General features: G+C 49.7%; 2 protein-coding genes across 2 annotated transcripts in view; one reads left to right on the top strand and one right to left on the bottom strand.

The window, feature by feature from the left end:
• IGFBP2 (insulin like growth factor binding protein 2) overlaps nucleotides 1-17,664 on the top strand; it is a 62,329-nt gene extending 44,665 nt beyond the window's left edge. Inside the window, exons 2-4 of the mRNA XM_085066849.1 lie at nucleotides 9,188-9,411; nucleotides 10,816-10,956; nucleotides 12,750-17,664. Coding sequence (XP_084922975.1) covers nucleotides 9,188-9,411; nucleotides 10,816-10,956; nucleotides 12,750-12,917 — 533 coding nt within the window. The 3' untranslated portion in view covers nucleotides 12,918-17,664. The remainder of the gene's footprint in view (nucleotides 1-9,187; nucleotides 9,412-10,815; nucleotides 10,957-12,749) is intronic.
• Nucleotides 17,043-24,193, bottom strand: part of IGFBP5 (insulin like growth factor binding protein 5) — a 23,760-nt gene continuing 16,609 nt past the window's right edge. Inside the window, exons 2-4 of the mRNA XM_085066850.1 lie at nucleotides 22,076-22,302; nucleotides 21,792-21,911; nucleotides 17,043-21,403 (exon numbers count right to left, since the gene is read on the bottom strand). Of these exons, the coding sequence (XP_084922976.1) occupies nucleotides 21,272-21,403; nucleotides 21,792-21,911; nucleotides 22,076-22,302 (479 nt within the window). The 3' untranslated portion in view covers nucleotides 17,043-21,271. The remainder of the gene's footprint in view (nucleotides 21,404-21,791; nucleotides 21,912-22,075; nucleotides 22,303-24,193) is intronic.

Genomic DNA, 24,193 nt, shown 5'->3' with positions numbered 1-24,193 from the left:
GTGGTATTGTCTGCGGGGCTCTGGAGGAGTTTCTGAGAAGGTAGGAAGGAATTACTGCAATAACAGTGTGTTTTGAAAAAGGCAGACTTTGAGGAAATGTGCAATGAGATTTGGGTGGGTGGTGAGGGGAGCCCTGGCCTGAGCTGCCGTCTGGAAAATTGACTTTGGAAAAGTGAGATGTTATTTAAAAACTGGTAATACAAATGACTGAAGTTCATTCCATTTGTATGCATAATAACTGGAGAAGCCAATGTGGCTGAGAAGGGAGCGGAGCAATACCAGAGAAAGGTGAGAGATGGCTCTCCCAGGCAGGGTGAAGCACCTCTTTGGGTTTTAAGTGCTTTTTGCTTTATTTGTGGGTTATTTTTTTGTTTGGTTGGAGATTTTTTATTTCTGGTTTTGAGGTTTTTTCACCTTTCTTGGGGGTGAAAGGTCAGACTTCTGGCTGTGCTGCACACAGCCTTCCCAGATGGTGCAGTACTCTGTCATAGGCTCCTCTCATACCGTGTCCAGAGCCACTTCCCCATCAGCCATTGATCCTGATGGGGGTAGTGAACAGGCACCAAATGGTTACTCAAAAATCAGTGAATTGCAGTTGGGCTTCCAGAGCCAGAAGACATCTTTTTGGTGAGCTTTTGTCCGTCCTTGAGCCATAGCCGGAACAGGCAGAGGGCATTGTTAGAAATACTCTAGACTATCTCCCTTAGCTTCTTATATGATAGAACCCACAAAATTTCCCTCAGCCACCTCTCCTTGATGCCAGATGTCTTGTATTTGGCTAAAGCACCCTACCCAAGAGACATGGACAGATGTGAGCACTTTGTCCAGTAGCCCATCTTTCATTTGTGCAGGTTTAAACTAATCTTTAGCAGTCTATCTCCAGCAAGCGTGGTGTTTGCTTGTTGCTGCCTGCACCTAGAAAGGTAATAATTTAAAAACAGGAGAACATATAATTTAAAAATAGAAGAAGGTCCTGTATACTGTAATTTTTCCCAAAATGTGTGAGGGAGGCAGAAATGTTTACTGTGATTTTGAAGAGTTTCTTGTTAGTGATTGTGTCCATCAGACCATAAGTCCTTCATCAACCCTTCCTGGCAGGCTGCAGAGCACCATACCTGGGAATCAGCCTTGTTGAGATTCACAGTTCCTGTAATTCTGGCAACCTCTGTCTCTCCTGCAGGAAAGAAAGCTGCAGCAGCCCAATGCCAAACAGAGATCATCTAGATAGTAATGAACATGCAGGCACCCTCATGGAGGCTGTGGTAAGGCAAGCTCTTCCGTGCTTGCATAGTCTAGACTGTGGGATGCACAAGCCCGGATGGATTTGGACTTGGGGTTAGAGATGGACCCGTGTTTCCATTGGGGAAATACAGGTAATTTGAACACAGCAGTTAAACCTATAGGAAATGAATAAGGTGGTTTTGTGGTTTTGTTTTATTGTAGAAATTCATAGGAACCAAGGATTTAGGCACTGATCTTATGCTAGAAATTGGTTTAGGCTTTTTGGGGTGGCTGAAGACCACACAGATGCATGTGAGTGACTGGGGAAGGAGAGCGGAGACTTGGCCTGGTAAGATTAATGGCTTGTTTCATTCAGGCAGAAGCCCCTAATGACTGAGTAGTAGCTACTCTGGGGATTTTACAGACAGGGTCAATGTCAAATGGGGAAGCTGCAGTGCAATTAATTTAAGCTTGGAAGTGTTTTCAAGTTAATTCATTTAGTTCTGCTGGGAAGGTTGGAGCTTTGCAGAGGGCTAATTGTAGAACTGTGTTGAAAAGGCTGAGATACGGTTCACTAACAAGAGGGAATGCTTTTATGGTGGCAGGGAGCTCAGAGAGCCTCACTCAGCAAAACCTTCCAAACACATTAAGGTCTTTAGGTCTTTCCCCTGAGCATGCTGCCTTCACACATGTTGAGGTTAAGTATATGCACAAAAAAACTGTCATCAGCCATGAGATGAGAACCTCTGGCTCCTCAGCCTCAGCTTTTAGGTGAGTCCAGAGTGTCTCTGCTGTAGCTGCACACTGGGATGCGCAGCAGCTCAGTGCTCAGGAGAAGTGGTGAAAGGAAAGCAGGATTGTAAGTGGAAGCTTGGTAAATGATGGGACTTGGAGCATTCCCCTGCATTTTTGAGGGTCCTCAACAGCATTTTCACTTACCATTCTTGGCACACAGTGAACAGCTGGTGTGGGAGGGAACAGGATGAGCTCATAGAGTCTCACTGCTGGCTGGAGGAGGGCTGGAGCAGACCTTCCCCAGCGGTGGTTTGTGCTGTGCTGGGTCTGTACAGAGTGGACTGGTAATGTGCTACATGGCCCATCAGTCAAATAATTTGGAAAGAAAGCTAACACAACAAACCCTGCTATTTGTCTCTCTTCAGCCTGGTTGCACATTTCCATGAAATGGTGGAAACTTACTATTTTTGTGAATTGTGTTCCTGTTTGAGATGCAGTTGGCATTTGCTGACGTGTTTGTAGATATATTGGGAGGTGGAGGGGGAGGAGACCTAATAGGGAGACAGGCAGTCATACAAACATATGCACATGCAGAAACACATAGAGGCAGGCTGTGTAATTGCACAAGTCCTGTATCCTTGGGAAACCAGTCTACAAACATGGTTTAAAAAAAAAGAAAAAAAGACTGTTGGAAGTAAAGCCTGGGGGAAGGGACATCTCTGTCCCTCTCCTTTCCTCATCTGACATCAGCTCCATGTCAGTATTGCTTCTCCCTTGGTGCTGGAGGACTTGGTGTGCAGAAGTACACAGGTGTGCTACAGGGCACTGCGCAGTGGTAAGAAGTTTTCCTGGCTGTGGACCTAGGTGGATGGAGGAGGGAAAGTTGAGCTCTCCAGCCACCAGGAATAGGCAGAGAAAAGAGAGCAAAGCGCGCTGCTGAAAGCTGTGCTGCCCTGAGTCAGTGTCCCTGGCACTTTGGAGGAGCATAAAGCATTTCCTGTAGGATGCCTGAGTCAAAGGAAAGCACTGGGTGCCCCTTGGATCACCCCTCGGTGCCAGCTGCTCAGGGCAGGGAGAAGAGCTTGCTAAGCAACCCCTGGCCAGAACATGCTGTTCCCTCCCCAGTCCTGCCTTCCCTGCTGGTAGAGATGGGCTGAAAAGATCTCATGGCAAAAAAACCCCAAAAAACCAAAAAGTGTTTGCAGAGCCCTAGGGCTTTTGGCCCCAGGGGATCTCAGAGTGCTTTGTGGACAGCTTATCACACAGGTAAAACAAGCTCTTGGAGACTGATGCAGGAATTTTCTGGCTGTGGTGTGCAATATCGCTGATACTGAGCAAGCTGGTGTGATGAAATAACTCTGGAGTGGAGGCAGGCAGAGGGTCCTGGGAGCTCTTTAGCAGATGGGAGAGATGCTCTGAAGTGATCAGTGTATCATGGGAGCCTGTGTTTCTGAGAGATTGGGATGACCCATCTTCTGGCCAGTCCTCCTGAAAGCTGGGTGGCACAGATACCTCTGGGCTTGTAAATCCTTTGCAACCAGATCAACTGTTCAAACGTGACATGTTCCCTGTGCAGAACTGGATGAGGCTAAGCAGAACAGGCTGCTGGATGAGGAGAGGGGGCAGGAAGTAGTATGGGGGTATCCCTCTACTTGAATCCAGAAGGAGTCATGCACAGTTTTTCGCTAGTTAGGTCTGTCAGTGACTGTTAAACCCAGCCTAGATGAAATACCTTTAGTTCCTGAACTGCCGATGGCCAGAAGGAGAGCTGGGGAGGAATTGCTGTGTAATTGTCTTTTCTTCTGCCTCTCCCCTGGGCATCCATGGTTGGCCTCTGTGAAAGGTGTTATTCCTGGGTGGGGGATGCTTCTTCTCTGATGTGTGCCCCTCTGCCATTGCCTCCTCTCCTACACAGCCCATTGCTTATCCTCTCTCTGTGGCATTTCCAGTTGCACTTTTGTGCAAAGTGAAGAGTGCAACTTGAGTGGTGCTTTGGTTTCATCTACCTATGGACAGCTGCATCTAGACAGGCTTGATGATGCTTGGGGCCAGCCCATGTACTGGTGGTCCCACGTTTTCCCTCTGCCACCAGCTGAACATGGATGGATGTTGTGCCATGGCTCAGTGCTTTACAGGTTGGCAGTGCAAATCAGCAAACCCTGGGTCCTTTTCAGGGTAGGGTGTGGGCCAGAGGTCCTGGGCAGGCAAGGAGGCATGGGGCTTTGTTCTTGGCAGCTCCTGCTGTGAGGAAATTTCAATGCCAGTATAATCCTTATTGGCAAAGTTTTCCTGAGGTTTCTGAACTCCAGGTCATAACACACACTCCAGAGCTGTTGCACAGGAAACTTTGCCCAGGACCTTTCTAGAAGTACTTTGCAGACTGATGATACAGAGGTCACTGGGGCTGTGTTTGGGGTTTGTCTGCTACTTCACCACCTTCCTGCAAGTAATGCTTCTGCTGGAGCTGTTGTGCATATGAAAGGTCAGGCTTAAAAGCTCTGTCTGCTTTCAGGCTGCACAGGACAAGCGCTGGCTTCCTGGCAGCCTGGGACAGGTAGCTCTGCTCCTTAAAATAAAGAGTTGCGAGCAAAAAGAACAGGCATTTAAATTATCCTGAAATGGTAGAATTTGCAGACACAAAAAGCTAAAAGAGTTGCAGGCAACCCCCGGCCCCCAAACCTAGCTAAGGTAGACGACACTGCTCAGGGTGAAAAATCTCTCCATGGATGCTGCATTCCTGCAGCCCCAAGTGTGCTCACTTCTCTGCATAGTGCAGTGCCAGGCCAGGACTTGGGCTTCTGGATGTACCCATCTATTCCCTGCATGGCTTTGGGCAGCACTCTCAAATATTTCTGTGCCTTTTTTTTTAACCATGTGCAATCCAGGATGGACACCTTTCTGTCATCAGGGTAATTAATGAACTGCAAAGCCCTTAGACATCTTCAGAAGGAAAGTGCTGGCCAAGGGAGGCTGTGATTGCTGCGGGAGGGAGGTGTAAGCCCTGTCCAGCCCAGGACACATCTGGGACCCCCAGATAGTGAGGTTTCAGGCAGGGTGTTGAAGGCCACTTGGGTGAAACTTTCTGTGGGTCTGGGACTTTAATCAGCATTTGAACACTGTACAAACACCCTGGAGAGATAAGAAAATGCACGTGAAACCCTCTGGGCAAACTGTTGATGAAGGAGAGCAAGTGCAGAGAGAACAGGAGCAGCACTGGCGAGGGCAGCTGCGGTCCTTGGCATGGTGTGTGCTCCCCGTGATACAGCCTGGCCCTCCCATGCTGAGTGAGTGCTACTGGCTCTGTCCAGCCCTGCAGCCCAGATACGCTTCAGGGCTCTTCAAAGGGATAAAAACATATTTTTAACCTGAGGCAGCTGCTTTTTTGTGTGTGGTACTTTTTTTCTTGTAGCTCTGGAAGTGACAGGTTGTTTTTCAGCCCCTCTGTTTCTCAGCTGTCTCGGCAGAGGTGCCTAGAGGTCTCAAACCAGATTCCCGAGAATTTTAGTACTGGAAATTGGTAGTTGCTTTTGAAAATGTTGGCGAGACAGTGCAGCTCCCTACAGACGTTAACTGATGGCCATTTGAACAGGCTTTTTCCTCAGCCAAGTCTTCGCCCCATTGAAGCCAATGGGAATTTTCCTTGAAAAAGGCTATAAAGAAATTGTTTTCTTGGCAAGGAGAGAGGTGTTTCATGGACTCTACAGCAGTGTTCAGGAGAACTTCAGCTATCTGTTTAGATTCCTGCCACACTTGTCCCACCCTGCACAAAGCTTTCTAAATTTTGATCCAAAATAACACAGGAGATGTTTTCCACATGCCATAGGAAAGAACTATAAAACAATTGTTTTGAAGTTTGGCACCACTCCCTTACAGATATATTTAGTGTGAATTGAAATTGGTCAGCAAAAGGTGTTGGCCAGAATGACAGACAGATTAGGGCTGTGTATCTTGAGGCTATTGCATACCTGCCCATCCCATGCTGGTAGGGGTGGGTAGGTGGCTTCATTAGTTCACGGATAGTCATAAGCATTTCTTACAGCTTTTGGGCAGCATTAAAAAGCATTATCTGGCTTTAAGAGGGGTTGTTTGGTTTGCGGCATGCTCTGTGCTCTCCTGACCTTGAGTCTTTATCTCTCCACTCTTCTTGTTGCTCCCTGGCCCTTTTGCTCTTTCAAATATGGTCTATCACACCTGGTGCTCAGGCTCCTCATATGCATGCAGCCTGTCCTGACAGAAACACTGGTGCTTTCCACATGGGGCCAACCTCTTCTGTCTCATCTTCCTTCCCCTGTGATTAAGCCATCCCTGGAAGCTCCAAGTGAGGATAGCTTCTCCTAAGAGCAGCACCAGATTTGAGAGACGGAAAAGCTGTGATGAGGCTCTGGCATCAGCCCCAGGTGGATCAGTCCAGCTTGGCAGCAGGGTGAAAGGGACGGCTCACCATGGCTGACTTGGCCTTGGAGAGGAGAGCTTACAGTCAATAGCAGCTAGACCTTCCTGGCCTCTGATCCAGTCTTGTTCCTGTGATGGTGCCTGGGGAGCCAAGACCAGTCTCTCCTGTCCCTGGGTGTGTTCATGCACATGGGCCTGCACACTCCACTCCCATCGGTGGTTTTCTTTGGGCTGATATTTGTTAGCATTGGAAACTGAGAAAAATGAGCGAAAATATTATCAGAAGCAGGTTTTGTGAATGAATCAGCCGACAAGAGGCTTACCAGCTTGCCTGCATTTACTAGCACAGTGCTTATTTGGGCAGATGTCTATATATTTTAGTTGGAGGCAGAAAGGAGTGAGAATGGATGGGGGAAGGCACCACTTCCAGTTTGCTGCTTTTCTGTCAGTTTGTACCATCTTTTTCTGAATGAAGCAGGGGACTACAGTATGTCTGAGAAGCTGCCCTGCTGCTGCCCTTCTACTGCTGTTGTTGACAACTTGGTGGGACACCAAGGAGAGGAGCACAAAAGAAGTCAGAAGGCTAAAACTCTCCTAAGCAGCTTGTTGAGGATCAGGGCCTGGCCAGCTTTGCCCATCTCTTCATGGTGCTTTTTTATTTGATCCTCTCTAAAGGCAGCCTCATGGCCTTCTCTCTTCTCACTATGTGTTTCTAATTAACGGGGAGACTGGCATATAAACAGAATATTCCTGCTCAAAATATTGCTTGTCTGACTCCTAGGATGATAGCCAGATGGCAATCACCAGACAGCAGCCTAGACTTTGAGCTTGCCCATCTGGCTATCAAACCTGGTCTCAGTTCTCATCTGGAACCAGAACTGAGGAAAGTAATGGACTTTGCCAGATTGGTTTTGCCCCATGTTTGCTTTTCAGTTGCTACCTAGGCAGCTAAAAACCTGCTGACCAAATGCATTTAGTATTTCTGGAAATAGTGAGGAAGTTCAGAAAGATACTGGACAAATCCATTGAGGGATGGGTCTTCTGGTGGCTGTTAAATCCCATGGGTCAGATGCAGTATTCAGCCATGAAAGTGCTTTTGCTGCTGGTCTGCTGTACAGACTGGGAATAGTCCTTCTTCTCCCAAGCAGCTGCTGATGGTCTCTCATGAATGGCAGGCTGGGCTGGATGGCTCTTTGATCCAGTCCACCTGGGCCACCTTGGCATCAGACAGCTGCATGTTGCCTGAGTAAGTTCAGAAAAAACTCTTCTCACAGCTTCTCCTTTGTGAGCTTGGGGTTTTAGTAGCTGAAAAGAGCTTAGAAAACTGTGGCAGAAATAAAACACTTGCTATTATGATTTTTCACTCTGTTATGAGAGTAGGGCTATACCCTAACAAAACATCATGATGCAGATTTTGAAAAAAGGAACTGTTAACATCTGTAAATGCTCTGTATGCTTGGTCCTCTGAGAAGCAGGAGAGATCCATAAATTAAGCACTTTTACATGAGCAAAAGCATTGCTTGCCCTGTATCATGCATGGTTTGATGTGATTTCTTGACCTCTAGATAAGTGCCTGAGTTCCATAATGCTGGAAAGCTGAAATTAGAGGTGCCAGAGAGAATGCTGGTACTGAGAGGTTGGGTGCTACAGTTCTTCCTTGGCAATGCTAAAAGACACTTCTGTTTGTCACCACCACCAGGAAGAACAGCCTGGTCTGTCCTGTGGTGTGGTACCTGTGGAGCTGCTGAAGAAGTCTTACATAGAGAGATACATGCAGAGACACACAAAGCCTGGTCTGGGTTAGTGCACTGAGAGGTGATGTGCATATGTGGGTTCAATCTAGGTCTGGGCTGGAATGGACCTCTGGAGGTCTTGCTTCAAGTCTCAGCTTAATGCAGGGTCAACTTCAATATTAGATTCAGCTATAGTATTAGATGTGTTTGCTCAGCCCGATCAGAGCAGGCAATGAGGGTTCAGCTGTCACCTTCTGGGTGTTTGGAGCAAACCAGATTGCCACTGCTAAGTCCAAAGAGACTGGTGTCTGCAGCATTGTGACCATCGTGTCCAGCTTTGGTAAGGCTTGCTCTTAGAAATTTCCAGTGATTTGGGAAAATGCATAAAGCACAAAGTAGAGGAGATGGAAAAAGTCCAGAAATCCCCAGATTTCTACTAACTGATTTTGAAATGGCTGAACTAGGTGGGGATCTTGTGGCTTTCAGCAGAAGTGGCCAAATGCAGAAGTAGGTAGAAGCTAAATGAGTAACACAGTGTATGACAAACAGTGGGAAAGATGGTATGGTAAGGATGATGATCACTGAAATGGCAGGATCTCCAAAGGATGTTAGGGTAGCCACAAAACAGAGGCAAGGCATTTCTGAAAGCAGGCCTGAGAATTTATTTTAGCACATGAATATTGAGTAAGTATTCCTGGAGATACTCTGGGGGATGATAGACGGACTCAAGATATTGTTACTAATCACTGTGGTTTTAAGTTTTGGAGCTGAAGTACACTTGGCATCTCTAATCCAACTGGACTTCTGATGGGAAAATTGCATTCTTGGGAAGTAATTTAGAAGGTCAAAGAAAAGCCAGAAAGAACTTCTCCAGCAGCGATTTTGCCTGCTCTCCAAACTGTCTTTTAGAGTGGTAATAACTCCAGAATGAAAGGATCTATTCTCACCTTCCAGATGAAAGGGCTAATGCAATTTAAAATTTTTGCATGCAAAGATTTTATGGCTTGGTAACCAGCCACCTCTGAAAATGATCCAGGGCGGGATGAACACATGAGGTAGCGCCTGACTGACCTGGACGCTTTCCTTGTCTGCCCTGTCTCCTGCAGATAATGGTGATGACCGGTCCGAGAGCATTCTTGCTGAGAACCACGTGGATGGCACTGTGGGGATCCTGAGTGGAGCTGGAGGGAGGAAGCCCATGAAGACAGGCATGAAGGAGCTGGCAGTGATGAGGGAGAAGGTGAACGAGCAGCAGCGGCAGATGGGCAAAGTCAGCAAGGCCCATCACAACCACGAGGACTCCAAAAAGTCACGGCTGTCGACGGGCAGGGTGAGAGGGCAGGGCTTTGGGGAGCTAAGGGGGCAGCTGTGGGCTCACTGGGAAATGCTGAATGCAAAGCCTTAGTGGCATCTGCACAGCAAGAAACTGTCTTAAAAACAAAAAATAAATTGAAAGAAGAAAGTGGGGAGAAGAAAAAGAGGAAAAGCAAACATTTTTGGCCTGATGCTGGGGCCAAACACACCATCTGATGAACTTTGATGTGCTGGTCAGGAGGCATTATTTCCATTGTAGCTTCACCTCCTCATGGCAGAGCTGGGGAAGGGGGCTTCTGCTGGCTCAACACCCACCTCTGCAGGGGTGCAGGCATGTCCTTTGCCCATGAACTAGCTTTCTCACACCCATTTTCCCTAAGTAGGCATGGCCCAAGGGGATTTGAGGGGGAAGAAGTGGGTCTGTGCCTAATACAGGGCAGCCCCAGGCCAGGTTAAGGGGGCCCACAAGCCCCGAGGATGAGCTGTGTGACTGTCCTGTAGCAGAGAGTGCTCAAAGTCCTCCATCTCCCTGCCTGTCCCCGTCTCTGTTATCCAGTTCTTGGCCGTGGCTTCCCTCTAGTGGGAAGCTTGATCAAGGCAACTAGATGGGATAGGGATGGAAATGGAAACCCAGCCCAAAGGGTGCACAATATACATCCCTGTAAACAGACAGAATATTAATATCTGGGGAGCGCAGGGACAGAAAGGGTCTTTAAAAGAGAGTCCTTATACCTTCCAAGGAATAGGCAAAACAGAGGTTCAAAATAAGATGCAGGCACTATCAACTTTGAGAGCTCACACACTGTTGCTCTCCTTTGCAAAAAAATCTCACCCACTGCAAAAGCAGAGAGGTGTGGACTCAATTTGGCTCACATCAGGAGTATTTCAACCAGACTGCCTTGGCTGGAAGCCCTGTCTGGGAGCTGCTGTGGAGCAAGAGGGATGCCTCCAGAGGCTGGCTTTGGGTACTCTCATTCCCAGGTCTTCCCTCTCCATTCTGATGGAGTCTCACATACTTTTGAGTTACACTTCTGGGCCAAAACTGCATCACAGGTGTGGGCTCTGGGCTATGCTTATGGAAACCCACCTGGTCTGTCCGGACTAGCCCTGCTTCATGTCACTTGTCGCGACCAGCAGTACTTCTCTGAGCTTTCTTCTCTCTCTATCCAGGACTTGGGACCTGGTATTATGTAAGCTCTTGGCCATGTCAGGTACATAGGAGAGATGTGCATGTCTGTGCACATCTGACTTTGGGTGCCTGCAGGTGAAGACTGCAGCAGGACCCAGTGGCAAACCTGTGTCTTAAGGATGTGCACACAGGTGTTCATCCTTACTGGTGTTCCCACTGTCCACAGTGTTGATGCTGAATGGCACCATTGTCCTGATTTATTCTTTTTTCTGCTTTCTGGGCTGCTTTCAGACCCCTTGTCAGCAGGAGCTGGATCAGGTCCTGGAACGTATATCCACCATGAGGCTGCCAGATGAGCGAGGGCCCCTGGAGCACCTCTACTCCCTTCACATCCCCAACTGTGACAAGCATGGCTTGTACAATCTCAAACAGGTAAGGGGGGAGAGCAGCAGCTCTGGGGCTGTCTGTGCTCACAGCAGCAGCCCTTGGCTCACTGTCCCCACCATGTGCAGACACAGAACATGCACAGTTCAGGGCTGGGCTGACACTCTGCATGTGATGTAAGGTGTGGGGTAAACAGCAAATACTGCATGTGGCATGGACAGGTTAATTACCCCCAGGTGCACCTGCAGCCACAGGTTTGCAAGTGGAGATGAAATCCACATCCACACATGACTGTGGGCAGCCCGGAGATGGAGAATCAATTTAGTTCTTCCTCACAAGAGCTTCTTATCTGTCCAGGTCTATTTTCATGAACTTTAAACCAGGTCTTGTCCTGTCTGGGCCCTGCTGCAGGAGAAAAGCAGAGAGGGACTGAATGCTGGCCAGTCTTGCAGACAAAGCAGATAGCAGTTCTGGGGTTCAGGAAAGTTTCTACTGTGCTTTACTGGTTTTCCTCCACAAGTCAAAGCTGGTCCCATAGATCCAGGAGGGATTCCTTCCAGGCAAGGTGGGAGTTGGGGTGCAGCATGCTTCTGAAGTTATTTATGGGACCCAGAAGGACTCAGACTGTGGGTCTGAATTCTGACTTCTTGGCTTCATCCGTGCAAAATCACCAGGTGTCAGTGGCTGAGGAATGGGGAAAAATGCCAGGAAAAACAGCAAAACACCAGCTGGTGGAGGGTTGGCTAGAATCCCCTGTGAATAGTACCTGGACAAGAGGATCCCTTATAGCTGAGCCTTTGGAGGGAGACCCATGCTGTTTTTGTGGTTAGGCCTTTTACTCAGGGCTACTTCTACCCCTTGATCAGAAACATTAAATAAAAAAAAAATAGGATGCTCTGAGATAATTTCCCTCTGTCCCTTCTCCTGTCTCTGTCCCACTTGGACCCTCACCCTCCATCTCCCCTGAAGAGCCCCATGGGCTGGCTGGATCCTCTGGCATGAGCATATTTGGAAGGCCTGGATGGAGCAGAGCTGGCAAATTGCCTGTAAGATGAGCCACGTCTGGGGAATGAGCCCAGACACTGCAGTGATGCTTTGTGTGCTACAGAAGAAAAAACAGTCTCTGCTGCTCCTTGTGCCCGGGGACAAAGTCAGCCTGCACTGGCCTGCTTGGAGTAACCTCTGCATCTCCCATTACACCCTGTTCAGAAGTGTATCTGCTGGGGATAGAGGGATGAACATCAGGCTCAAAGTGCATGCAGCTCTGCAGGGCAGGAGGAGGACAATGACCATTAGGCCAAGAACCTTTTCTCTAATAAGACTGGGAGGACAGAGTCCAGGTCCAGATGCACCGTGCTCCCTACCTCTGTTCTGGGATGAGTGAATCTCTGTTTGGTCTGGCCGTGGGAGCCTTGATCTGATGTTTGTGTAGCCTAATGTGCAGGTGAGAATGATCTTATACAGCTCCTCTGTCATCCCTCTTTCCCAAGGGATTTTTGCCTCTTAAGATGCTTTCATCCACTGTTGGCAAAGCATGATGCATTTCAGGGACAACTGTACTTCTGGTTCATTAAAAATGGCTTCTTGGTCCCTGGCACAGACCCTGGGGAAAGAGGGTCAGCCCTCAGCCTGGACTGCTGGTGTAACACTGCTGGTTCAGCATAGGCCCTGAGGAGTTTGAGTAAAGCATCCCATGGATCTTGCCTAAATCCAAACTAGTGCCAAATCACCAGAGAAACCCCAGCTCTGCCAGTGTTGGGGCTTTGGGCTGGCTGACCTGAGAAGTGGGTTGTTTTGTCCCTCTCTTCACTCTGACACCTGTCCTGTCTCTCTCCACACAGTGCAAGATGTCAGTGAATGGGCAGCGTGGTGAGTGCTGGTGTGTGGACCCCATCCATGGGAAGGTGATCCAGGGTGCACCCACCATCCGTGGGGACCCCGAGTGCCATCTCTTCTACACAGCCCATGAGCAGGAGGACCGGGGAGCACACGCCCTGCGGAGCCAGTAGACAGATGTGATCCTGCTGGCTGGAGGTGGCTCACTGTGGCCCCAGTGCTGGATTTTACATGGGTTTCAGCATGTCTCTTTAGGCTCTGGAAGAGACTGGGGTTGGGTTCTGTGTGCTGCCTTCCTTCCTCAGCTGCCTGGTTCCTGGGGAGGGGAGGGATAATGGGAGGGGAAAGGCGGTGGGGGGTTTGCAAGGAGAAGGGACTGCTTTCTTAGTCTTTCACCCAACATAAACCAGAGAACTGGTCTCTTTTGCTCCTCGCCCTGCAGCCCTGCCCTCCCTGCTGCTTCGCGGCATCTTTCTGCATCCTCCAGCACAGAATGCCGTGTGCTCCCTGACCCCTCCCAGGGGACAATACCCCTTGCTATGGGTGGGAGAGGGTAAAAAAAATTAAAGAGCCCAGCCTTTTCCCCTCTTTCTCTCTCTTCCCCAAGACCAAAGACTGTAAATACTGTCACCTGCCTCTTGCGTCCTGCCAGTCCCCTGTGCCCCAGCCCAGCCATCGGTCCTGGCATGGAATGTGGGTTAGGAGGGATGGAAGGAAGAAAGCCCCGGGCTTCCCAGCTGGAACTTAACCACAGTTGGGATGTGTTCCCCAAGGAGGCAGCAGTGAGGGAAAGGGCTAAAGATGGAGCAGCTGCCCCCTAACGATACCCCTGGGTGCTTCCTTTCCTGGTGCTGGGGAACAGCCAACTCCACAGGGACCTGGCTTCAGCCAGTGGTCTGGGAGCATGGGGCCTTTGGGTGATGGCAAAGCTAAATGCTTGTTTTTCCAGGGGATTTGAAGGGCTTTTGCACAGTATTTCTTAGGATCAGCTTATGCCGAGGGAGCTAATATGAACTTGCTGAGGCTGGGTGGAAAGATGCCTGTGTAGATTTAGGATAACAAGCCAGGGAATGTTTCTCTTTCTCCCATTCATTTTTTCTTTATTTCTAGATAGGAAAAAAAAAACCCCATCTAAAACCTGCATTCCCAAGCAGCTGCCTTTGTCCCTCCATTTTTGCTTGGGACTGAAGTGAGCATCTGTTATTCAGCACATAACTTTTTCTTTTTGTAAGTAAATTACAATATATATTGTGCTTTGTAAAGGCCCACACACACACACAGTGCTCTGCCCACATACACATTTGTATAGATGAAATCCAAGTGATTCCAGGTGCTCTGAGAGGTTTTGTGCTGGACATGCTGAGGAGAGATGTGTCTCTGCTGTTAATTCACCTGTTGATTTCTTTCTGTACAGAGTACACTGATGGTGAGAATAAATAACTTCCCCATTGCCTAAGCAAGGAGATTTTATTATTTTCTTCCTTTAAAATTTTTGTAATATGGATATCCTTTTTAAAGCAATTGCAAAAACGGTCTCCTTAGAGTAAAAGTCTCGAGCTTTCCTTAAATGGTTTGTTGTTTCTTGTCCCCCTTCTTGGACCCACATTTCAGGTCCCAAGTGTGAAGGTCACAGGTGGGCTCTGTAAATTAAGGCCCTCATGACTTTGCAGGGGTTTGGATATGGCAGTGGAGGAGACAGGGGAAGAATCCCCTTTGGAATGTTGGGGGTGGGCATATGGGAATGTGTATGAATGGGAGCACATGAAAGAAGAAGAAAACACACCTCCATGCAAAATCAAGTGACTGTAAAAATGATGCTGCCTGTTTTCTGTTAACATCTGAGGGTGTTCTGCTTTTTCATATAAAACTTGCACATGCTGGCTCTCATCTCCAGTTTGTACTTTGTTTTGTTTAGGAATAAGGACGTTTTGTTATGTGTTTGCCTTTTTGACTTTCGAAAAAGCTGAGCTACATAAAGTTGGAATAAATTAAATAGGATACTGGAAAGCTGTTAACTTTCCCCTCCACACTGCTCACAGGACAGGTTTCTTTGCCTGATGCATCACACACAAATTTGTCCCTGTTCTTCCTTTGTCCATGCCTGACAGGCAGTAATGGAAGTTGAGCTTTTCGTTGTTACTGGCCCTGGTTTTGTGAACAGGGAGGAACTGATGTCACTCACCTTTTGCCTGGCTATATTCCTGCTACACCCATGGGACCTTGTGAATATGTTGGGAAGGTGCAGGGAGGTATGGGGTCTGTGTTTGACCACAGTTTGGCTGAGCTGCTCCAGTCATGGGGCTGTGGAAGAGAGGTCCTGCACCTTCTCCCAGGGTGAGAAGTGCTGCCACAGGGAATGTGACAGCAGAGCTTGGTATTTGGGCATCACAGGGAGGCTAATAATAATAACCCCCACATGACATTCAATTAAAATTGCAGCATTGAAGGAGAGGCCCTGTGCTACCCCCAGCATCAAGCATCCAGGCAGCTGTGGTTGCCCTTTGGACTCTCCCAAGGAAGGCAAAACCACTGGGCTTCTTCACCTTCTGTTTTCTTCTACCCTCTGCGAGGAGTTTGGGACTGACAGGTGGTGAGGTGGTGAGGAGAACCAGGAAACTCTGTGGGGACAGTAGGCAGTAAGTGCATGAGGCTGCAGGGGAGGGGAAAGAGGACAGGCACGATGGGGGTGTGATATAAACTGAAGAACATGGGAAAAGGAACAAATTAATATCCTGTTTCATGCCTCAGGGGGGCAGCTGAAGGTGGCTCAGGTGATGCTGTGGGGGGAAGGCCAAGTACCAGGGTGGGACACAAGGGGCTCCAAGCCAGGTGCTGCCCAGAGAGGGCTGGAGGTGACAGAGGTGCCCAAGCCCAGAGCCCAGCAGTGCCTGGCCTCTGTCCAGGGGCTAGAGGGGAACTAACAGGAGCTGTGACACCTTCCACTAGAGCAGGCTGCTCCAAACCCCTTCCAGCCTGCATTTGAACCCCGCGGCTGGGGTATCCACAACTTCTCTGGGCAACCTGTTCCAATGCTTCACCATCCTCACAGGGAAGAATATCTTCCTAGTACTTTGGTGTATCATAAAAACCTGTGCAATAGTTTAATAGAAACAATTATATTTAATATAAAGGACATCGTTAGCATAAGAATGTATGACCGTATCTGTGTGCAGCTGTAGCTACGTACACACTCCAGCTGTCCTTGGGATGTGATTTATTAGCCCGTAGCTGAAGGCGGGGCGCACAGCACTAACTTTTTGTCGGGAAAGCCCAATTTCAGGGCAATTTGCGGCTGGGAGCGGCAGCGACGCGGCGCTGCCCGGCCGGCCGGGCCCTGAGGGCAAGGCGCGCGGGGCGTGGCGCCGCCTAGTGGCGGCTGCGGCGCCGCGCGGCTTCCGGCCTGTGTGCTGCGCGGGGGCGTCGGGCCCAGCCGGGAGCGTGTCCGTGCGGGACAGCGTGTTCATGAGGGGACGGGGTGGCTGTGCCAGCCTCATGTGCTGTGAAATGGGCGCGGGATGCGTGTTAGCACAGCCCTGGCAACCCACAGTCCTCAGTGTGGGGGCAAAGGGGATGATTTCGCCTCCAGCCCTGCTGTGGGTGCACGGGGTGATGCTGGTGGGTGAATGGAGGGGAAGAGGGGCACAGGAGGAGGGAGATCAGGGGGTGAGTGGGAGAGTGAAGGGTGATGGCTGCCTGGGCGGTGGGGCACGGGCAGATCCAGCACTGGTGAGGGCAGGGGGCTGAGTCACCAAGAGATGCCACACAGTGTTTGAGGACCACAGCCTGGCTGGGCCTTGCAGCTCCACGGATGTTCCTGCACAGTGGGACAGTGGGACAAATCTTCCAGCGGCCCCATGAGGTCTGAGGCTCAAATAGGACATCTGATTCCAGGCTGTAGAGCTCACTTTGAGATAGCATTTAGGGGCTGAATGTCACTGGTTGCCAGGTACTTTACCCTGGTAAGCTGTTTGAATGTGTGTGCTGTGCAGCACTGTCACACCCATGCAAAGAAAATTCTAAAAAAAAAAAAATAAAAAAAATTGTAGCTCTGCTTTCAGGAGGCTGTAAAGTCAAACTTGCAACTTTTATTACTCACCTAGCAGATTGCTCTATCATCAAAAGCTCCCCTAAAGCATTGCCACCATTTTACCCCATGCCCTGTACCTCCCTGAGCACCCCTGTGGAGCTGGCTGAGCCCCCCAAGAGACCCAACACAGGCGGCCGTGGGATGCTCGGGGCTGGAGCAGCTCACTGGCAGGCCCCAGCACACAGATGCTCCACGAGGGTCAGGCACAAGCTAACTGAATGCATAACTTTATTAAATAAATGCTTTGTCATGAGAAAAGACAAAGATCAAAGAGTAACATAAATTATAAGTTGAATAAATAGTATACAGCAATCTTCACTTTTTAATAAAATGTGAGATTTTCTTTTTAAGTACAAAATGCTAAACAGAGCATTAAGCTCTTCTTCCATTGTCAGTTTTTCACAAACTGCTTTTTTTTTTTTCCCACCAGTAAGATTATGAGTATTTCTTGTTTACTGGAAAAAAAAAAAACAAAACAACAAAACCAAAACGAAACAACAGAGCTACCGTATGTATGTAAAGCTATAAAAAGCTACCGTAAAATGTGTAGTGAGTATTGCTTAAAGATAAAAACCAGGCAGGAAACTCGGAATCTGGTGTGTTTTAACAACTGTGTTACAATGGTGGGTAACGTGTGCGGTGACGTCTGTCCCGGTGGCAGTGGTGGGGGCTGGTGGGGCTGGGGAGAGGGCCACAGCAGGCAGGGCTCCTAGCCAGGGCCCGGACAGCGGTCTGGAAGTGAGGTGAACTGACGGTTCTTTAAATATACAATGCTCCATTTGGGGGAAGAAAAATCAACAACAGAAAAAAAAAAGGGGAAGGAAAAAAGAAAACCAAACCAACAGCAAAAAAGAATTTTCATGGGGAAGGTAGAGATAAAGGGAAGGGGGGAGAGAGCGGAGAAATAGTGCAAAATGCTCTTGTACTAGTGGTTTTGGAAGTCCACTGCAGTACAGACAAGGGGTAGCCCAGCCACTGAGCACCACTCCCCAGGCAGATGTGGTGGAAGGGCTGTCCTGAGCCATCCTTGTCCTCTCCTTCCCAGCTTTCAACCTAGATACCGGCATGGGCTCGGTGCAAATACCGTAGCCAGAGACCCCTGAGCCTCACACCCTGCGATGCACAAACTGCCAGCATCTCCTCGTGTGCCTCAACCCTCCCCAGCTTCCAAATCTGCCCCTTTTGGTTCTCTCACCCTAAATGCAAAGTGGTGCTGCTGGGTGCTGAGAATGGGAGCACCTCCTCACTGCCACCCAAGGGTGACCAACCCCTCCTGAAGTCACTCTCATTCCCAGCCCGACCCAGGCTCCAACCTCAGTCCTAAATATTAGTGCAGCCTGCAAACAGCCTCGTCCTGCTGGGGATCCTTGAAGGAGTGGGAAGCTGGGGGGGTCACTTGGTGCCTCATCCTGGGAGCTGAGGTGATCTTGGGGGCAAGGGTGGTGCAACCCAAATATCCATCATCCTTCCCCCAGGTTTGTGGGGACAGGACAGGCAATGCCATCGCAGCATGGCATGTGCAGAGGTGAGGGGGTTGTGTGGGATGGATTTTGGTACTCTGGGTTCCCAGGGCCAAGTAGACTTGCTTTGTAGGGAAAGGACAGAGAATCGCACTGTGTCCTCTTCCCAGTGTCTGTGGTGGCCTCATCGTGACACCACCATGGGGCCCTATTGAGCTAATTGTCACCCTGCAAAAGCATGCTCCCCAAAAGGCAAGGTCTATGGGGATCTGCTGCCCTCTGCCTGCTCCCATCCCACCCCGGGGGGCACACATCTCCTTTCTCTGCAGCCAAAGGCTTTCAAGTTTTGGGAAATTAAACAACAAAACAAACAAACAAACAAAAATGCAAGAAAGAGGAAGTAAGAAGGGAGGAAGGATCCTGGGAAAGGTGGTACTGGCCTATAACAGTGAGGAGGTTTTGCACAGGGATCAGCAAGCGGACAGTGTCAACAATGGTGACCAGTGGCCCTTGGGGTTAGCACAAGCTTCCCCTCCTCCTCCTGCTGCTGTCTTCACCCATTCTTTACCCCACTTGCACCCCAGCATTAACCCACCATTCTGATTAAACCAACCCTGCTCCATCAGCTCTGCAGAGCCTGGAGGAGTCCCCCTCTCAGCCCCCGCCATGCTCCCCTCCAGCAACATGGGGGTTACCCTGCTCCAACAGGCTTTTTTGGGAGCAGATCTACATTTGATGGCACACTTCCTTCTTTTCAGCATGGGAAGGTGCTTTGTCTCCAGGTTGAAACATGTTCCGCTGGGTCTCCATGGAAGTCCATCCACAAAACTTGCCTCCACTGTCACTTGGAGGGAAATAACCGCAGGTGCCCAGTCCTCCCCTCCAGTCAGGGTAAGCATCCTGGTGGGGGACCCATGGGGTGCTTAGGGCAGTGATGTCATCTCATGGGAGGCTGTGAGGGCTCCCAATCTGTGATGGCAAGAAGCCTTCACCAGAACCCCTTAGTGCTGAATCCCCCTTGTCCCATCCCCACTGGGGTCCTGGTGGGGTCCTGGTGATGCTGTGGACCTCCATTTTTGTCTGCCCAGGTCCAAGAAGCTCAAAGGGGATTTGGGGGTTCAGGAACCTTCCCCCTGAGATCAGCTGCGTCCTTTGGCCAGTGCCAGCTGCCAGCTCCAGCCATGGCAGTAGGATGTGGTTCCCAGTGGGTGTGTTCGCCCACCACAGCACCCAGACCCCACAGCTCCCTTTCCTTTCTTTCCTTCCCTTCACTGCAGGATCTCCTCCCAGCACCAACATCGTGGAGACCCTTGTCAAGGGTAAGCAAGAGGCAACAGTCCCAAAATCAAATGCAAACATTAAAAACAACAAATGAGTCAGGAAGGCAGCTGAGGGCTGTCCCAGCATGCCTGAGGCAGTGGATCTCCATGGTGCGGTGGCTGCTGTCACTCAACAAGGAGCTGGGTCCCAGGTTAATGGCAAGGGCCCATCACAGGATCTTACTGCACGGTGGTGGGAATCAGCCGTGGCAACATGAGCAGTATCCTCAATGCATAAGGATGGAGACTGGCCTTTTCCTACCCATGGGGAAAGTTATAAACCAGCCTTAACAAAAAACCACGATGAAACAAAGTGAAGGTTTGGGGTTTTTTTTTTCCCCTGGAGCAAACCACATTTTTGGCTGTGAAAATGAAAAACTTAAAAAATCTCCATAGTTGGTCGTCTTTGTGGTGGCAAAGGGTGGTGAAGAGTTTTGGCCCTGATTCCCCTGTCCCCATGTAGGAATACTTCAGTCTGGACAGTGATGCAGCCCTCAGTTTGATGGGGCCCTGATTCCACAGGCACCGATGCTCCTCCATAACTCTGCTTCTGTGCTTAATCCAGCAGGTTATTATTTGTTTTTGGGAGGGGCGTATCCCCCTGATAACATATTACATTGAAACACTGATAGCAGGTTTCCAGGTGAAGCGTTGCAAGGAGGAAAAGCCACATCAATGCACACACACACACTAGTACATGTGCATGCAGGTGACGAATGCTTTCACACCTGGATGGACAATGGTCAGAGTCCTGCTTGTCCAAGAAGATTACAGACCTTCCACTCAAGACGAACTGGACAGGGAAGAATCTATTTCCTTTTTGGATGACTTTTTTTGAAGTCCACAGATATTTTCTGGGGGTATTTGTGCCATTGCAGGATCTGTGTTTCTCTCCCCAGCTCATCTCCAGACACAAAGCCAACAGTCCCATGCCTCCTCTCTTGATGTAATCTGCCTGGACTGGGGGCAGTCATTTGAGATGGAAATCAACTCAAGAGTCCCAGCAACATGGGGAGGACGCTCCACAGGACTGCAGGGGGAAAGCTGGTGGCCGCAAGATTTTTTCTCGACTCTTCAGAAATCAACTAACATGAAAAAATATAAAAATAAAAATGAACCTGCTCAAAACCCTTACTGGAAAATCACCAACTTGGAGAGCTTCCTACATCAGGGTGACCTCCGCTTGTAGCAGAGGGGCGCAGGCAGTGTTGGGGAGAGGTGCAGGACGGCAGAGTGGCCATGGCTGGTTAGTCTCTGGCTCTATCCTTTCCTTGCTGAGTCCTTGTTGTCAAAAGGCTGTTGTAGATTCCGAGTCCTCAGTTTCTTCAGGGTTTATTTTCTCTCTTCTCTTTTCTTTTTTCTTTTCTCTTCTCTTTTTTCTTTACTTTTCTCTTTTCATCTCTCTTTTTTCATTTTCTTTTCTCTTTTCTCTTTTTTCTTTCTTTTCTCTTTTTACATTTCCTTTCCTTACTTCTCTTCTTTCTTTCTTTCCCTTTCTGATTTTTTTTCATTTTCCTTCCTTTCTCTTTTTTCTTTTCCTTTCTTTTTTCGTCTTACATGAGATGAAAGGAATCGGAGTCCTGGGGCGTGGGGAGGTGTGGAGGGGAGGGTGGAAGGGAGTCTGGGTAGATAGTGATGGGGCGGAGGGAAGGGATGCGACTTCACTCCACATTGCTGCTGTCAAATGCGTGGCACTGCAGGTCTCCGCTCAGGTAGTCAGTCCCCGGCAGCTTCATGCCATACTTGTCCACACACCAACACAACCCACGCTTCCGGCCTCGGGAGGGCTTGCACTGGGGAGACACCCAAAGGCAGAGATCAGGAGCTGGCCACCAGATGCTGTGTGGCTTCCTCCCTAGGGATCAGGCCATACCCCTTTCACACCGGCAATGCAATCCCCTGGATGGGATCTGGCTCCTGCTCTCTGCTTTCAGCACATCCCCATCCCTACTGCTACTCCAGCCCAGGGTTCTCTGAGTTTTCCCCCACCCTCACCAGCTCCTTCAAGACGCTTGCTTCAGTCCAGGTGGCACTTGGAGCCATCAGCAAGGCCACCCACCACCTAATGTGTCTGGAGATGCTCACAGCAGCAACCCCACCAACCCAGCAGAGGAAAAACCTCCATCCTTCCCACCTGGGGCAGTAGCAGAGAAAAGCCTTCCTGGGTGGGGAACATTTTACCTGCTTCCTCTTGTAGAAGCCTTTGCGGTCACAGTTGGGGAGGTGGACAGCACGGGGCACCATCCGCTGGCTGCTCTTTAGCTCCTGCAGGGATGCCTCCATGTGCCTGCGGCACGGGCCCTGCATGTGGGGAGATCAAGTGTGAGAAGGGGAGCACCTCACAGAACCTTCCAGCTGCCAAAGTCCCCAGCTCCCCACTACTGGTACCCATTTCCCAGGGGGAAAAGCCCTCCCACCGTCACATTCCCATGGGAGCTCTACGAAGGGAAGGCGAAAGCACCCACCAGCTCAAACTCCTGCCGGAGCTCGGGGATGACAACACGAGGGTGAGCCGTGTTCTCGGCCATTCCCACAAACTTGGCCAGGGTCAGCTTCTTCCGGCGGTCCTTCTTCAGGGCTTCAGCCTTGAGCTCGGAGAGGCGCCCGTGCTTGGGCCGGTAGGCCTTGGGCGGGTAGGTCTCCTCTGTCATCTCTGACGTGGTCGGCTCCTCATGCTCTCGGGACTCCCGTTCTGGAAAGGAAGAGGTACCAAACAGTCAGGTCTCCATGAGCTGAGTGGGGCTTACTTTTGCACAGAAAGCCTCCTCCCCAACCCCAGAGATCTTTGCAGCAGGCAGGGTAAAAACAAATAACCAAAGAAATCCCTTTCCCAGCTGCTGCCTACAGCCATGGCTTTATCCCACTGTGTGGGACTTCACAAGGTTGTTGTGTGACCTCTGAGCTCAGGGCAGGAAGGTGTCTGAGGGCATGGAGGAATTGGAGGTCTAGGATGGCTTCTACATACAAGGGCCCTCATTTTGTGTTAAAAGACCAGTGTGAGGGTCATCCTACCTCCAGAAAGGGTCAGATAACACATAAATGAGGCAGAGAAGCCCCTCTTTATCCATGCAGAGAGGATTAAGTGACAAATTCATACTGCATCCTGCCTTGAGAAAGCAAGAGCAAAAGCCAGGAATGCTTGAAGATAAGACAATTCCAAAGCCAAGGTCAATCACACAGCACAGCCACCATGTGGCTGGGCAGGTGCTTCAGCAGTGATATCTAAGATGTAGCTGACAAGTGCTCGGATCTCCAGGATCCTCCGCTTGCAGCCCCACTCATGGGACCAAACCAGCTCCCATCTGCTGGCACACACCAAACAGCCAGCAAAGCCAAGGGTAACACTGCCAAGCAATGCTGCCTGACTGCCACTGACTATACTGACAGCAAAGGGGGACCATGTTTAGGTTCTGTTCATGGCACTCATCTTCTCGTAGAACCAGCATAACCTCTGCTGGCAGGATGCAGCCAGGAGCTCTGTGCAGTTAAATATAGGAACAAGCTGGTGACAGTCTAAACTTAGATGACTTGTGACATTTAGTACAACCACCAGAGTGAAAAATGGTTTATTTCTTGACTATATTTGAGTACAGTTTAAAGCTCCTGAGGTTCCTGGTCTCCTGACCCCTGGGTCCAGCACCAATGACAAGTCTATGCTGGGACTAGCAAGTGACCATGAGGTAACTCACTGCAGCAGAAGGAAAAGCATCAGAGCAGCGGAAATCTGCCCCTGAACAGCATCTCCTGCAACTTCTATGCCAGTGAACCCAGCTCATCCCCTCCTACAGGAGGGAAAAAGGCTCAGGATTAAAATGAAAGCAGATATACGCCCCCAACAAGGCAAACAGGATTCTCCCTGCAGACTGACTGCTTTCTGGAGCCCAGATGCAGCACCAGGAGGGAGAAAGGTGAAGAGGATGCCACTGCTGCCCAGGGATGCCTGAGGATGCCCAGCAGGGGGGACAGACGAGATACTCAGTGGCAGATGGCAGCGCCAGACTGTCACACACACCTCAGCTGGGGGTTTGGAGGTGACCAAGCGGACAGGCTGGTCACTGGGTGCCCAGGCCATCTACAGGTACCAATCTCCTATTCCTCCTCGCCAAGACAAACTTGCACTCTCCCAGCAAAAAAGGGAAAGTTTCTCATGGCCGCTTATTTATTAAAGTGGCCCTTTGCTTTTCCTGTTTCCACAAGAATAGCCCTGGATCAGCATCTCCAACTCAACATCCTCCTAAGTGCCCAGAGCAATATCAATAACCCACTAACCATCCCCAGGACTCGCACAGCTCCCTCCCCAGGATAGGATCATTTTACCATTTTGCCCCATGATGCTCATATGCTTAGGGTTTTATTCCTTGCTGCAGGACTCAGATCTAGGGCTCCTCTGTTCTAAGAGGATGACAGATGGGATAGAGACTGAGTAAACTGGGAATTACTCCCCGGAGAATGAAACAATACAAGGTGCAGCTGAAGCGCATCCTTTGCCTCAAAGATATTGTGGCAACTCAAAGTCTGAAAGAAGAAAAGAGGCATCTGCAGTGACTAAGCCCTTCCATGGCAACGAAACACACTGTGTTCTG

The sequence above is a fragment of the Lichenostomus cassidix genome, chromosome 7 (genome assembly GCF_008360975.1).
Source record: "Lichenostomus cassidix isolate B80296 chromosome 7, HeHo_3.0, whole genome shotgun sequence".
NCBI classification, from domain to species: Eukaryota; Metazoa; Chordata; class Aves; order Passeriformes; family Meliphagidae; genus Lichenostomus; species Lichenostomus cassidix.
This window is presented reverse-complemented; position numbering and strand designations above follow the sequence as displayed.